General features: G+C 33.8%; 2 protein-coding genes across 2 annotated transcripts; one reads left to right on the top strand and one right to left on the bottom strand.

Annotated features, from left to right (window-relative positions):
* The first annotated feature begins 81 nt into the window (after positions 1 to 81).
* Positions 82 to 1736, top strand: LOC144838695 (putative palmitoyltransferase ZDHHC24). Its single transcript, XM_078694145.1, has one exon. The coding sequence runs from the start codon at positions 185 to 187 to the stop codon at positions 1025 to 1027; it is 843 nt and encodes a 280-aa protein (XP_078550271.1). The 5' UTR covers positions 82 to 184; the 3' UTR covers positions 1028 to 1736.
* LOC144838678 (complement factor B-like) lies at positions 1031 to 15860 on the bottom strand. Its single transcript, XM_078694115.1, has 15 exons — positions 15771 to 15860; positions 15070 to 15139; positions 14516 to 14698; positions 14155 to 14340; positions 13622 to 13816; positions 12504 to 12683; positions 11233 to 11409; positions 8759 to 9045; positions 8066 to 8207; positions 6266 to 6388; positions 5754 to 5966; positions 5355 to 5476; positions 4504 to 4639; positions 2678 to 2878; positions 1031 to 2443 (listed from the first exon to the last, which is right to left on the bottom strand). The coding sequence occupies exons 2-15, from the start codon at positions 15131 to 15133 to the stop codon at positions 2082 to 2084; spliced, it is 2571 nt and encodes an 856-aa protein (XP_078550241.1). The 5' UTR covers positions 15134 to 15139; positions 15771 to 15860; the 3' UTR covers positions 1031 to 2081.
* Between the last annotated feature and the right edge of the window lie 495 nt (positions 15861 to 16355).

Here is a 16355-nt window from a genome sequence, read left to right as displayed (position 1 = left end):
TTTAGAACAAAAACAAATTCAATCTGCTGCCACCTATGTTATCTCAAATCATTTAGCTGCGGTATTAAATATCGAACAAACAAGTCACAAAATGATAAAGGTCAAAGTTTAAACGAGGAAACAAAAGTGGTACTTACTCATTTTTCTCTTAGCAAACTTCGCTTTAATTATCGAATTTATCAAAATGGATAAAAGAAAGTGGCAAAGTATTGTTCCTCGCCGAAAAACTGATCAGCTAGCTGTTGTATTTGTGATAACAGAGCTTTTCGTTGAGATTTATTTCGAATTATTTATCATTCTTCCCGAGCTCTACCCAACTCCAACTGTTGCAATGTATCTACATGTGTGTTTAGGATTTTACCTCCTGTTTAATACGCTTGGAAATTTGATTCTTGCAATAGTTGTAGATACTTCGACTGGAACTGAAATTCTACCTGCAGTGCTGCACCCTGGATGGCAATATTGTTACACCTGTATGCAAAACTCCCCGCCGCGAGCTGTACACTGTTTTATGTGCGGAAAATGCGTCATGAAAAGGGAGCATCATTGCGTATTCTTAGGGAAATGCGTTGGAATACGTAATCACCGCTATTATATGATGACCGTGTTCTACTTAGCTGTTGGTTCGTTGTATGCTAACTTTATGAATATGGACTACGCCTGGAACCTGCTTGGAGGGTTTAGCTTAAAGACAGGCCTAGCAATGATTGCTCCAATTCTTGGCTGGATGTTTGGTGTAACAGAATCTATATCTTTCTTCATATCATTTCAGTGTGGCACTTGCATTTTATCTTGTTTGATGTTCTTTACGTTGTTGATTTTTCATGTAATGTTAATTTATAGAGGGCAGGTTACATATGAGTGGCGACACGGAATTAAAGAATACGATCTTGGATGGAAGCATAACTTTCTTGAAGTTTTTGGAGCACGATGGTATCTTGTATGGCTGTTCCCGACAATCTCATCCCCATTGCCATGTGATGGAATTACTTATAAAAAGCGTAACGAGAACATTAAAGATATTTGAAACTCTTCTTTAACCACTTTATTTTATTCATAAATTATTACATTGTGTTATCTGTTATTCTTATGTCAAATTAATGGTTTTATAATATCATATGCAACTTAGCTAGCCTAGGCCTAGTAAGTGTAGTTTTGTGCCGTACAATGTATCCATTTAAAATCACATTCTCTTGTGCAATTATTTCATTGTGTACCTTATTGAATGTTTGTGATTATTTTTAGTTGTTGCTTTTATATTAGGATCATGTTTACCTCGAAATATATTGACCAAGAAATCAACCCACCTTTTTAAGTAAAATCAAATATAGTATTTAAATATTTAAGGCATAATCTTGGAAATTTATAAAGTTTGTAGATTTTTTATCGAAATATAGAACAACTTTTGCAATGTATAATACTTTGACTATATTTGAATTATTTGAAGTTTTCAGGAAAATATATTATCCATTGTAAAAATCCATTTTATATATCGTGGCAAAAAGAAATAAATTATTTAAATCTCAGTTGTAAATATTGAATTATAAGTTTACTGCAAAATACTATTTTATAATTAATTGTTTAAAGGAAGACAAATTCAATGGTGGTTATTAGATGTGTTTGTTAAATGGACGACCTTGCTTAAATGATAGCCGAGTTTTAATATCATGTACAAAATCATTTCAAAACTAAATAAATGAAGATTTGATGTATTTCAAAAGAAGAAGCCTATTTAGCATTTGTTGCCTGCCCCATGGACTATAAATTCATTATCATCAATAGTATACTGTACCGAATACATAAATAACATTGATATGAAAGTTTCGTTCCCACTTGGATGCAACGCAAGGAAGTACCGCAGTTTCGATAATCAAATTACTTGAGCTTGGTTTGCATTAAACCAAACGCAATGCAAGCGAATTGACGTATGACAATTGACGATGGTCCATTGTATTGGGCTGGCATTGCATCCAAGAGGGAACAAAGCTTACATATGAAACATTATTTAGAATGTATTATAAAGCATTTATAGATATTTTGGCCATTGCTAGTGCAAGTACATATTCAATAAGTATATAAACTTACAGCCCAGTTTTCTCCTTAATCCAACTGCGTAACTTGGGCACATGTGTGTAATAGCCATACTGGCCTGCAACTCCACAATCTCTACCCCAGCTGACCACACCCACCACCTCATACCTTACTACACCATTGGAGTCTATTCCTCGGACAACAGGACCACCTGAGTCCCCTTGGCAGGCATCTTTTCCCACTTCTCCTCCTGCACAAAACATACGGCTGCTAAATTGGCCCCGACCACCTTGATTACAGTCATCGTATGATTGCGTGCCTATAATCAACTCCTGTAGGTTGGCATTTATGTACTCTTCCTCAGTTCTTCCCCACCCTGTCACTGTTACTTTTCCTCCCTCCAGTTTATACTCTAAGGAATAAACGATTAAATGAATGAACGAATAAATGAATGAACAATAATAGTGAATAGTAATATCATGATTCCAGGTAAAATTTAAAAATTTCACAATCACAATTTTTTGTATACAAATGTGTTGACTTAACTGCTGTTTTGAGTAATTCATGCAATAATCAGTAAAATGCAGGATGGAATTTTTCCACAAATATTTAAATTAAATTTGGCATACAGTAATCTACTGCTCACCTGTATTTAGATTTGTATCTGTTACGTCAGGCAGACAGGCAGTGCGAATCCTTGGTGAAAGGTAGGCAGGAGCGTTTAATTTAAGCAAAGCGACGTCGTAGTCAAATACGGGAGACTGATGAGTGTCGTAATTCTCATGTTTTATCATTCTTTCAATACCATAAGATAGTGAAATTCCGATATCTTCCAAGTCGGTCAAACCTTTAGGAAATAACGGTACCTGTATTTATCAAATCTTTGAATATCTATGATAGGGAAGTAAATATTTTAGTTTCACATTTATGGTATTTGTTACCAACCATGTCACTAACGTAACGATCAACTATTAATTAAAGTAACAGCAGTCATTAAGTAATAATTAAAATATTAAGGAAACACGTAACCCCTTAACTTCAATGTTATTTTGCAACGTGCGAGCTGCTTCGTCTACTTCGTAAACAAATTGATTTCGCAAGCATAAATATTAGGAAAAACCTCAAGCTTGGTTCCTTAAAGATATATTGTCCCCCTAAAAAATTAGTTTTGTCAAATTTTTTTGTTGAATATGCCATTTAATGTCACGTAATAGTTATTCACTTTGACCAAAAACTGGATAGAAACAAATTTACCTTTAAAAAATGTAATTCAAAGCAAAACATTCTTAAATTGTTTGTTAGACAATGGTTTTTGGTTAAAATTACCCATTTCTCTTGTGAAATAATTATTTTTTTAATTTTTATTTTCTACAAAAGCGAATAACTTCATTTAATTAAAACTGCAATTGATTTTATTAATCTTTATTTTTCAGGTTTTTTGGAGACAATATATCTCTAACTTAACCACAAACAGGAACTACTAATGTTTCAGATTTTATTTTTTAATTTAAAGTACTTTAAACAAATTCATTAACCACTCACATAATTTAATTTTGTGAACAAATATTTGACTCTTATTAATTCAATTTTCAGGAATTTTCTTGAAGATTAAAGATGTATTGTCCCCCTGAAAAAATAATACTTAAACAATTTTTTTTGGAATATTCCATTTTAATGTAACATACTAGTTATCCACTTTGACCAAAAATTGGATCGAAAAAAAATGTATTTACCTGAAAAAATGAAATTTAAAACAACAAATGGTCAAATTGGCTGCCAGCCAATGGATTTTTGGTTGAATTTAACCATTTATTTTGTCATTTTACAAGTGAAAACATTATTTTTTTAATTTTTTTTTTCTATGGAAGTAATTAAATTGATTAAAACTGCAAAATAACATATTCAAAGTCTGATTTAATTAATCTTCATTTTTCATGTTTTTGGGGGACAATACATCTTTAAGTTAAGTGCATTGACATTGACATTTACAGAATTGAGAAAACTAGTGTATAACTAACATATGTTGTTGCGGTATGATTAAGTTGTTAAAGATATATTGTCCTCTGAACAATTATTTTTTTCCATTTGTTGTTGTTGACTATGCCATTTTAATGTTCCATAGTTATTCACTTTGACCGTGGAGAAATAAGTTAGTTAACTTATTTCTCCATGCTTTGACCAAAAATTGGATTAAACAAAGTATCTACCCAACCTGAAAAAATGTATTTTAAATACTTCTCTGCTACGGATGAGTTCTGTTGGGTTCATTTATTTGTTTAAAATATTTTTAGACAGTAATTATAAACAGCAATTAGGTTTATAAACTACCCTGCTGGTGACGAATACTGCGAAGCCTTTCACATTCAGCAACATATGCATTGGTAGATAATTGGTGATCAGTTACCTAAATTTAAAATAGTTCTAAATTGGTACTATGACGATATTGTGACATTATTGTGTATCACGTGTTACCTAAATAAGCTGTTGTTGTCTGCCAGTCTTTTCCTGGACGTACGTCTGCCGCAGGATTCCTGTCAAAGCAATGAGCTGCTGTCAAAATCCATTCATCTGAAATCAATGTACCGCCACAGAAAAAGTCTTGGTTATTCTAAGAAATAAAGGATAAAAACTGTCAATTTCTTAAAGATGTATTGTCCCCCAAAAACATGAAAAATGAAGATTATTTAAATCAAACTTTGAATAATATGTTATTTTGTAGTTTTAGTTAAGCACTTAACAAAACTTAACGTAACTAAAAAATCATGTTTTCACTTATAAAATGACAAAATAAATGGTAAAATTCAACCAAAAATCCATTGGCTGGCAGCCAATTTGACCATTTTTGCTTTAAATTACATTTTTTCAGGTAAATACATTTTTTTGCGATCCAATTTTTTGTCAAAGTGGATAACTATTATGTTACATTAAAATGGAATATTCAACAAAAATTTGTTTAAGAATTATTTTTTCAGGGGACAATACATCTTTAAATTATCGAAAAATGAAGACGTAGGTTATGGTCAACTAGCCTCGCTGCTCCAAATAGTGACCATTAGTTGGACCAGAAACATGAATTGTGTTGACCGAGATTGAGAAGGTTGTAGGCCCCTACAGTTATTTAGTGTATCAAATAATAAATGAATGAAACAAAAGGTCATAGCGAGTTAAGCTCTGTCCACACTGTCAAAATGTATGATGTGATGTGCCCGAACATGATGATGCCATATCACTACCATATTTGGTTTGAAAGTGTAGACAGAGCTTTAGACGCCCTACATCATTCCAATAAGTTTTCTTAGTATAGATTATTTGATTGGACTTACAATACCAGTCTCTTCGTAGAATGCAACCTGCCATGGCCAGGCGCCCTCGTTAGCATCATTCCCGCCAAAAATTCTGCCAAGTGATTTGACGTTGCTACCGCCAATACCACATGAACTATAATCTAAAAATGTATTTTGAGTTATTACACACGTTCCAACAGTTTAAATACAACTGAATTATCATGATTATTCTAAGCATGAACATTAATTTAATTCGCCAACATTCTTATTACTCTGATGTTCTATTCTTTTCATTTCATACTTTTTTCCCAGCTGTCGAATTGAAAAGTCATTCTGAATGCTCATATGCTTCTGAGCATGTGCAGAATTACTTTATTACGGCCACAAATGATCAATATTTTATTTAGGACTTTATGTACATGAATGCAAATGACGTACCGTATTCCTCGTTGACAATCGCATGGGCCAATTCCTCTAAATCTGCGTAAGTTCCAAGATGAAAATAATACTCGTTGTTTGGAGTATTCGCAATTTCAATAAGTTCATCTTTATTTACGTTCTCGCTAATTCCAATACAATGGATTTTGGCATCATGTTTTACTCTTAGCTCGTCTGCTAATTTATAAGGCTTTCCACCCGTATTTGATTCACCTTTGAATAAATAATACAATTTTGAAAATATTTGTTTTCTTTCAAGAAATATACCCAGTATGATTTTACTATTCATTGTTAAATTACATAAAAATATAAATATTAATATATTATTTAGTTTTATTGTTTGCCAACACAAGTTTTGCCATATTCAATTGTCTCCGGTTTGTAATTTAACGAGCTTTTATTCTACCCTCACGATACTTGCTGATATAATACATGCTTTAATATGGAGTTGAGGAAGAAGAAAGAAAGAAGAAATTCAACTCCCACAGCAGAAGACAGTCTAGGAGTCTTACCATCTGTTAATAAAAACACTGCTCGTTGTGGGTTCAAATCAGTCTTTGGAAGGTTCGCTTTAGCCGTTGGTATTACATTTTCCAAAAGTTCATTCAATGCTGCGTTTGTATTTGTTCCTTTTCCTAAAGAACACAAAAATAGAAAGTACAGTACATGTATTTTGATCATAAAATAGTAAAATAAACACTAACTAGAATTTAATTCGTCACTTTGACGAATTATAGGTGATCATTTTTATCATTTTACTGAAATTAATTTTTTTAAACATGCACGTACGTTAACATACGATCGGAAAATGTTGATGTATGCCATCCTATTATATGCTTATAGTGCTGAGTTGTGCCTATATGCCATATACAATATGTACACTATATACAGTGTAGCATAGGTGAAATTACGGGACACACATGTTCTAATTTTTTGGCATGATGACGTTATCAAACTAAACTTTAAGATGACAATTTCGAAAGATAATTAATTGAGCAAAAAAATATAAGATTTTGAAAAAAATTTGGCACGTAGAAGTGCTGTGCGCGCTCTTTGAATTGTGTATAACTTTGACGAAAAATTTGAAAAAACTACTTTTTCAATTCAACTGGCCATATGTTAACGTCACAACATCCGATAGGCTTAATTTTTATATGAATTAATATCTACATTTCATCAGCTTTCATAATAAATTATAATCATCAAGGTAACCTTCAATTCTGAAGAGCTGTAAGATATTCAAATTTACTGCGAAGGTGAAATTACACGGCCTACGTTATTCAAGTTTTTACGCGTGATGACGTCATTAAAATGAAGATAGTGTCAACTCATGATAAAGATAATTAATTAAGCAAGCACATACTGAAAGTTGTGCGAAATTCGAGCACACATAACCAAGATGCGCTCTGTTGAATGTGATAATCTACACAAAAAGATAACAAATCCTAATTTTTAAATTCATTTGATGACGTCAAAACATTTTGTACGTAAAGTGTGTACATGAATTCATATCTACAACTCAATGGCTTCCAGAATAAGTTAAAAAAATCGGGGGTCATCTTGCATTCTGAAGAATTATTTTCATTTTAAAAAAGACCTATTTTTCACCATTTTCAGAACTTTTGTAAAATTAATATGCGCATTTTGTCATTTTTAACGTGCTCGTATAGCGTTATTTTAAGTCGGAACTGACTCCTTAGAGTAGAATGAGATTTGTAAAAAAAATTCATATTTTTTACGCTTTTTAAGTATCGCGCGCGCAAAAACGCATTTTTGCGCAGTAATTTTTTGAAACACGCAAATGGCCTAATTCATGCTCTAAATTGATCAAAACTTAATTTTGAGCGTTTTAAATTTTTAACGCGCGATATCACGCGCATGAACCTACGTGCGCGTGCGTTTTTATTTGCTAATATTTTTACCCTTGACCTGAAGTTTACGTGTAGTGAATTTCATTAATATGTGATAATGAATTATGGAGATATGATTGATAATGTGATTTCGCAAAATGGCGTATAAATGTCGTCACGGATGAGTGATCATGCTGGAAAGCTTATTAGGATTAAGTTATATTATTTGAAAGATATTCTGAAATTTTGGTAATCATTGACATTAAACTTTTTGAGATAATTGTTACACAAAATAGTGTACAGAAACAATAAAAAGAAAAAAAATAAAGATTTCATACAATAACAATAGGTGATCATTTAGCATTCTAAATGATCACCTAATTAGTTTAGAGTCATTTAAGTATATTTTCAGAATTTACAGAATAGTGTTAAAATGATTAATGGTCTAATCGGGCCTCATACCTTCATATATCACATCTTCGTCAAGAACTTTGTGGATGGTGCTAACATTTTGATATTTTGATGGTTCCAAATAAACTGTAGCATCATTTGAGTACACGACAATGCCATAAACAGGTCCTTTCTCCTGACTTCCTACACCAAGCTGTTAATGACATACAATGTATTAATTGTTAACGTTGAATGAAAGAGTGTGTTTTTAAAAATGGCAGGAGAAAGGATGATTTGTTGCACACTGAATTGGTGACACGGTGTACAATTGGCAACATTGTGCACAATTCGCGACACTGCGCACACATTTGGCGGCACATAGGCCTACGTTAATGCTTTTATTTTCAGTCATCATTCATTTTTACTGACTGAAATAACAAATTAAAGTGCTGTTTTTCAGTCCTTGCATTTTAAACTAGCAATAATAATAATATCCTGAATTTATATAGAGTCTAGTGTTGTGAAACCTCTAAGCGCTGTACAAAAACCAACACGATGGCAAGAAAAAAACACCCCAAACCGAAGTAAGGGGATACTCCATCGTCGCTAACCAGGGATCAGTCTAATTGAACCCCGGTCAGCAGCAGTTGTGTCTCGTTTATAAATGTATGGCACTTTCCAATTTAATAAATGGTGACATTATAATAATAATTTGTGACTGAATCTGTGACGAATGATGGCCACAAAGATGAATTATTAGCTCACTTTTGTAATCACACTCTTTACAAATCGTTTTGAAGTGTCAAAGTTTTCTTGTCCAACACTCTGCGATGCATCAAATACAAAATACACTTCTAATCTTCCTCGGTAGTTGAGGTCAATTAAACGACCTCTCTGACACTCTTCTTCCGATGTACCATTGCATGCCTCCTCCTTTATCCTTTCCCTTTCAGCTTCCACCATTTCATTGGTATGTGTTACCGTTTTGAGTGTATCAAAGTTTTGAATAAAAGCTGCTTTGACCTTTTCAAGGTCACTATATTGATCAGGGGCTATAAATACAAACAATATGAGTTGATCATATAAAACAAAAAAGTGCACATAACTTATTTATGACAAAAAATATAGGTTGAATAGGAACTTCTTCGGATGATAGCCATTTAGGCCAACAAATCAATTATTTACCGACAATAAAGTAAAAAGAACAACTACTGGTGGATGGAAACAATACATTCTTTTACAGAATAAATATATCTGTAAGGGCACATTACTGAAAATGCTGTGGGTGTCAGTGACTGGACCTCAACGGAGATACAAATAAAATAAGCACTGCAAAATGACAATGATGTGGGTATCAGTGGCTGGATCTCATTGGGGATACAAAAAAAAAGCACTGAAAAAATGACAATGTTGTGGGTATCAGTGGCTGGATCTCAATGGAGATACAAATAAAATAAGCGCTGACAATGCGGGTATCAGTGGCTGGATCTCAATGGAGATACAAATAAAATAAGGGCTGACAATGCTGTGGGTACCAGTGACTGGATCTCATTGGAGATACAAATAAAATAAGCACTGAAAAAATGACAATGTTGTGGGTATCAGTGGCTGGATCTCAATGGAGATACAAATAAAATAAGTGCTGACAATGCTGTGGGTATCAGTGACTGGATCTCATTGGAGATACAAATAAAATAAGCACTGAAAAAATGACAATGTTGTGGGTATCAGTGGCTGGATCTCAATGGAGATACAAATAAAATAAGCACTGCAAAATGACAATGTTGTAGGTATCAGTGGCTGGATCTCATTGGGGATACAAAAAAAATAAGCGCTGACAATGCTGTGGGTACCAGTGACTGGATCTCATTGGAGATACAAATAAAATAAGCACTGAAAAAATGACAATGTTGTGGGTATCAGTGGCTGGATCTCAATGGAGATACAAATAAAATAAGCGCTGACAATGCTGTGGGTATCAGTGACTGGATCTCATTGGAGATACAAATAAAATAACCACTGAAAAAATGACAATGTTGTGGGTATCAGTGGCTGGATCTCAATGGAGATACAAATAAAATAAGCACTGCAAAATAACAATGTTGTAGGTATCAGTGGCTGGATCTCAATGGAGATACAAAAAAAATAAGCACTGCAAAATGACAATGCTGTGGGTATCAGTGGCTGGATCTCATTGGAGATACAAAAAAAATAAGCACTGCAAAATGACAATGCTGTGGGTATCAGTGGCTGGATCTCAATGGAGATACAAATAAAATAAGCGCTGACAATGCTGTGGGTATCAGTGACTGGATCTCATTGGAGATACAAATAAAATAAGCACTGAAAAAATGACAATGTTGTGGGTATCAGTGTCTGGATCTCAATGGAGATACAAATAAAATAAGCGCTGACAATGCTGTGGGTATCAGTGACTGGATCTCATTGGAGATACAAATAAAATAAGCACTGAAAAAATGACAATGTTGTGGGTATCAGTGTCTGGATCTCAATGGAGATACAAATAAAATAAGCGCTGACAATGCTGTGGGTATCAGTGACTGGATCTCATTGGAGATACAAATAAAATAAGCACTGAAAAAATGACAATGTTGTGGGTATCAGTGGCTGGATCTCAATGGAGATACAAATAAAATAAGCACTGCAAAATGACAATGCTGTGGGTGTCAGTGGCTGGATTTCAACTGAGATACAAATAGAATAAGCACTGCAAAATGACAATGCTGTGGATATCAGTGGCTGGATCTCATTGGAGATACAAAAAAAATAAGCACTGCAAAATGACAATGCTGTGGGTATCAGTGGCTGGATCTCAATGGAGATACAAATAAAATAAGCGCTGACAATGCTGTGGGTATCAGTGACTGGATCTCAATGGAGATACAAATAAAATAAGCGCTGACAATGCTGTGGGTATCAGTGACTGGATCTCAATGGAGATACAAATAAAATAAGCGATGACAATGCTTTGGGTATCAGTGGCTGGATCTCATTGGAGATACAACTAAAATAAGCAGAAAAGTTTCCTGCTTTGGACACTACTTTCTTTCTGGCTTTTTTACTTTTTGATTTAGCTTTCTGCTTATTATAATCATACTCATAGGCCTATTACTTGACAGCATTGTCAGTTTGTCTTATATATTAATAGAGCCTTTAAGTATAAGATATTTATTTATAATATTTTGTCATTTAGCTCTACATAGCCCTATTTTTTTTACCTTCGCAAGTAACTGTTTCCCCCGACCAACCACTATCTAAACACTTTCTAAGGGGCTCGCCGATCCTAGTGTAGCCAGCATTACAACTAAATTCAACATAGTCATTCAAGTTGTACCGGGTTCCGGATTTAGCCCCGTTGATTGGTGTTGGAAGCGGCATACAATCTGTGGGATTACCTAAAAAAGGAGAAGAAATGAGTGTTTTGATTATAAAAGGACCGGTACAAACAAGTGATGATTTATGTAATTGTAATACAGTATAAGCAGTTTTATTTCAATAACCCCATCCAGTATCCAGACTACAGTTCAGTACAGTTTTAAAATCTTTTACCTTCGTATTTGTATTTTTATTCATTTCTGGTTTTTTTTCCGTTTGATTCTTAGATTAAAATTTTTACCGTTTGCTTTTATCGTTTTATACATTTTTTTCTCTTTTGCTATGGATATATTATGTCACCATGGTATTCAAAAATAAAAGATGAATGAATGAGATGTAATGTAATTCAACTTCGGCTGCGACAGTGATAAAAGAAACTTGAAACTTCAGTTCGAAAATTGATTTGACGTTGTTATGGCTAATTCCATGTTTGACGAATCGCTCTTGTTAAACCTACATTTGTCAACCCTTGTGGACTCACCACAAGTCAAATAAGCCGCCGATGCTCTTACTGTTTCCACTATGATTGCGCAGGTGGATTGAACTCTAGAAAAAGGTAGAGCTTATTCTAAAAAATGTTAACCATGCCTGGTTCAGTGATTTCGAGCTCATGCCTCATGGTCGTCGCTTTCCGATGCCCGGCATGTAGTACAAACCGGAAAAGAAATTCGTTTTTGCCAGTGGCCATCCGACTCTTAAATTCTCTAACTTTGACTCTTGTTATAATTGTACTGTGTATTGTGATATTTTGTATATTTTGTAAAATCATTTTAATCCAGACCTTTTTATTTGAATTGCCCCGTGTGGAATGATTAAAGAATTTTGAATTGAATTGAATTGAATTGTTTGACTTGTATCTGCTATTGGTAAGAACAAAATAATGCACAAAAACCAATCAGATCTCATGAAAGCTATTAATGATCTTTCCCTTATATAGTGGACAACAGCATTCACCCAAATTACAATATAAACACTAGTTTTGCAGTACACTAAGTATAAATGTTTTCAAAAGGAAATAAATTATTATTGAGAATTGTTTTGGTGTTTTGGTTGTTAATTCTACGTACAGCTGTCTTCTGGAGAATTCTAGGCAATGAGTCGAATATAAACTTACTTATACGCACGCACACTGGGTCTGTGCCATCCCATCTACCATTTTTCAAACATGTTCTCTGAGACGATCCATGGATTCTGTATCCAGATGAACAGTAGAATTTTACCACATTGCCGACATTAATCAGGTTGGCGCTCTTCCTACCATTTTCGATTTCTGGTAACCAACTACAAGTCACAACTGAAATAAATATAATGTCAAAGTTTCTACAAAAAGCTTATAAATTACTCTCCACATACTACAATATTTGCCCAGTCAACGAAATATTGGTAATATCTCATTTGTATCACATGTGGTGCCTGCCTGTATCGTAAGGTTAGGTTATGGTTAGATCTATGATACAATGAAACACATGTGATGCTGTATTCCGGAATATCCCTGTGATACATACAGTACCGGTCAAGTATAATTATACTAACAGTTACCCGTCCAATTGACGGGCACCATCTTATTAATTAAAATTAAGATCTTAATAAATTATTCGGGAATCAAAAAGATACAGTAATATAGGCCTACACTATACACAAATCTGTATAGGCCTATAGAGCAGCATAATACTGTATTCGTCTTTATATTTCAGTGTCTATTTTGATTTAATTCTAAAAGCAAGCAGAGTCATCGAGAATAATAATAGTGCTCACTGTAAAATGAATGTTTGAAATTGCCGCTATACTATAACTGCAGCTGCGCTGATCACATGTGCTGCTGTCTCAATATCGCTAATGACTCCAGTGATCTAATTGTGACGTACGAAATGGCCGAGAATATCCGAAAACGGCTTTCGGCAGAAAAGAAATTGGCCTAAAAAACACACTTTCCGTACACATTTTCCGTTCTATTCTAATATAGACTAATGCATAATTAATATCGGACTTTCGGTTTAAGAGGAGATAGAGGAATACATTTTGGCTTATGCTATTATATTATAGATACCGCTTTTAGAGTGCCGCGTTCAATTTATCCAGTCATTATGCAAATTCAATAATACAGTGTCTCATTGTATACAACACCAGGTGTGGCTGTATCATGTAAGGTTAAGTTAGAGATACGAATTATGTAGGCTTACATGGTCCTACTGGTACCAAACAAAATATTTAAAATAAAAAAAATTGTCTTACATTCACATCTGGGAACGTCTCCTTCCCATCCACCAGTTGTTCCCTTTGAAGGCTTACAGACCTGCCAGGCTCCTCGAATCTTGTAGCCTTCATTGCACCCATAGTACAACGGGTCGTTGGAAAAATACGTGCCGTTCTTTGCATCAATCACGAAGCCATTTGGTATGTTTACAGTGGGTAGTTCACACATTGACTCTACATGGTTTAAATATACATTTTAGCAAAGAAACCAGGTGCTAACGTAACTTTCTTTAAAATAAAATTAAAATTATGAATATTCTGTAAGAATATAGGTAAATATGAATAAGGCTAGATTATTATTTGAAGTATCAAAGAGGACGACCCAAAACTATATATAGATACACTAAGGCTATAGAAAAATAAATAAGTCTATGCACACTTTGGCCAATGATATTACTCTGATTGGATAAATCTTGTTATTAAGTGCGCGCTAAGTTGCAAGACGTTCGTCATTCGTGATATGATTCCTTTTTTCAACAATTATGCTGACGTCATTACTCTGGCATACTTACGGTTACACATAGGTACTTCACCATCCCATGTTCCATCATCCTGACATACAATTGATCGTTTTAATTCACTGGGTATGTAAAATCCACGTTTGCAATCAAATTTCACTTGTGTTCCGACTATCATCTCTCCTTCTTCAATTATTACCTCACCGTTGGTAATTTTAGAGACAACGTCAGGACATCTGACTGTAAAGAAGAAGAAAAGAGAATATGCCTATGGCTAAAATATTGCATAAAGGTATGATTACATCCTGTCTCCTGCTTGAGTCTCAGGTACTAAATTTTGCTTAACGTAGGCCCATAGACCCTTCTTTATATTTTTGTAAAATTTAAAATTAAAACGGTAATTCTGTTTACAAACCTCCAGGTTGACATGATGGAAATTCTGCAGCCCAGTCAGTGGTTGACTTAAGACACTTGATTTTAGCCTGTCCCACTAGATTATATCCTGGGTTACAGCTAAACGTCACAAAACCTCCGATTTTGTTTCCTCTTTTACTAAAAGTAAAAGATCCATTCTCCAGATCCTCGGGCATGGGACATGCTACATGAAAATGATAACACTACTAGTCTCGTGGTATATTTATGATATTCAATGTAAATAAAAATATTTACGCGCGCGTGGGCGTCTACAAATCGTACAAAAAATCGACGCGCGCGTGAGCGCCTACAAATCGTACAAAATATCAACGCGCGCGGGTGCCTACACAACCTACAAATCGTACAAAATAATTATCACGGTTTGCATCAAGTTATTGGTGATTTATACATATCGTAAATACTTTTTAAAAAACTGTGACTTCTCGTTACGAACGTCTACGTTTTTAAAATATTTGAGGTCTCAGGTCGAATAATCATACACACTGGGGCATATTCTAATGCAGATATTTAAAAGACAATAAAAATAGAACATACTTTTAACAGCAGTAGATGTTCTTAAAACATAACATAAAGTGAACAATAATAGTATTCTCTTCATTTTTATCTGAAATTTAAAAAATTATTATCAAGATCTGGTGTATTACGTGTTGGTAATGAAAAAATTGTTACAAATAATATCGATTTATTATTTTGTTGGTTGTTATTGATAACCAAGATGTTAATAATAACGATAGTGTGAAATGGAAAAAAATTGATGAACTGTTGAAACTAAAGCTTTGTTTACACTATCAAACTAGTTTGACAACAAAAGTGTCATGTGCCTAAATATGGCAGTGATATGGTAGATATGCCATCATCGTGTTCATATATGGGCACATCAAATGTTTTTGTCACATAAAGTTAGACAGTGTAGACCGATCTTAAGATGTTCATAACTTGACGAGGACTATAAAATGTACGACTTTTTATTGTTGATGATGAAATGACTTGAATTGATAACAATGAAATTGTTGATTTTTTATGTTTGTTAAATCAACCAAGTTCAATCATTACAACTTCCTTCATATAAAATATTAGCAGGACCGTAACCAGCATTAGTATAATTTAAAATAGCAAATAAAAAAAATCGTAATACTACCAAAATCGTTGACAATATCTCTCCCAAGGAAATTAAAGCAAATAATTTGGCGTATAGGGAGTAAAGGAGTAATATTGATAACATGATGATAACTTACCTTTGCAAGCTACAAGAGTATGAGTATAGCTGTGCAGCGCTTCTTTGCGAATGGGAAGGATAAGGAATCGGTCCTTGGATGAAGATAAACAAATTCCAAGTTTGAAAAAGGTCGTCTTAGTTCCGGGTCCTTGTTAGTAATTAAGGAAACCGATCCTTCGTTTCTAGCGTTCTACAGGAACTTTAGATTATCATGCCTTCCATCCGATTGTAATAAAAATACTTTCTATACTTTCGTTACTACTTGCGTCATCTATTATTTAAAGAACAAAATATATTATATAAAATAATGAACAAATGTTGTATCTGTTTTTGGAATTGTACTGTATAATTCAAATGAAGTTGTACGGTAATGTTTTTAAATACTGTAACATTAACAAAACGGTAAGTTTCGATACAGAAGTTTTAGTCTCATGAATATTCATGATTTGTATAACTCCACCCACCTAATAAATAATAGCCAATAGGATTACATGATTGGCTATTATTTATGTTAAAACATCTCATATAAATACATATACATTAGAAGGGCATTAAGGCCAATTTACACAGACAAGCGGTAACGGTAAGCAGAAAACCGCGTAGC

Source organism: Antedon bifida, chromosome 3 (assembly GCF_963402885.1).
Source record: "Antedon bifida chromosome 3, ecAntBifi1.1, whole genome shotgun sequence".
In the NCBI taxonomy this organism is placed as follows: domain Eukaryota; kingdom Metazoa; phylum Echinodermata; class Crinoidea; order Comatulida; family Antedonidae; genus Antedon; species Antedon bifida.
Note: the sequence above shows the minus strand (reverse complement) of the source record. Positions and strands in the feature narration are given on the sequence as shown.

What these genes read in the sequence shown, in the direction of transcription:
- LOC144838695 (XM_078694145.1), top strand. Translation starts at nt 185, where the DNA reads ATGGATAAAAGAAAGTGGCAAAGTATTGTTCCTCGCCGAAAAACTGAT.
- LOC144838678 (XM_078694115.1), bottom strand. Translation starts at nt 15,133, where the DNA reads ATGAAGAGAATACTATTATTGTTCACTTTATGTTATGTTTTAAGAACA. An exon ending in AGTGTTTTTATTAACAGATG is followed by an intron (nt 5,967 to 6,265) that starts GTAAGACTCCTA and finishes ATTTATTCAAAG; the next exon opens with GTGAATCAAATACGGGTGGA. An exon ending in GATTGTCAACGAGGAATACG is followed by an intron (nt 5,477 to 5,753) that starts GTACGTCATTTG and finishes ATACATTTTTAG; the next exon opens with ATTATAGTTCATGTGGTATT.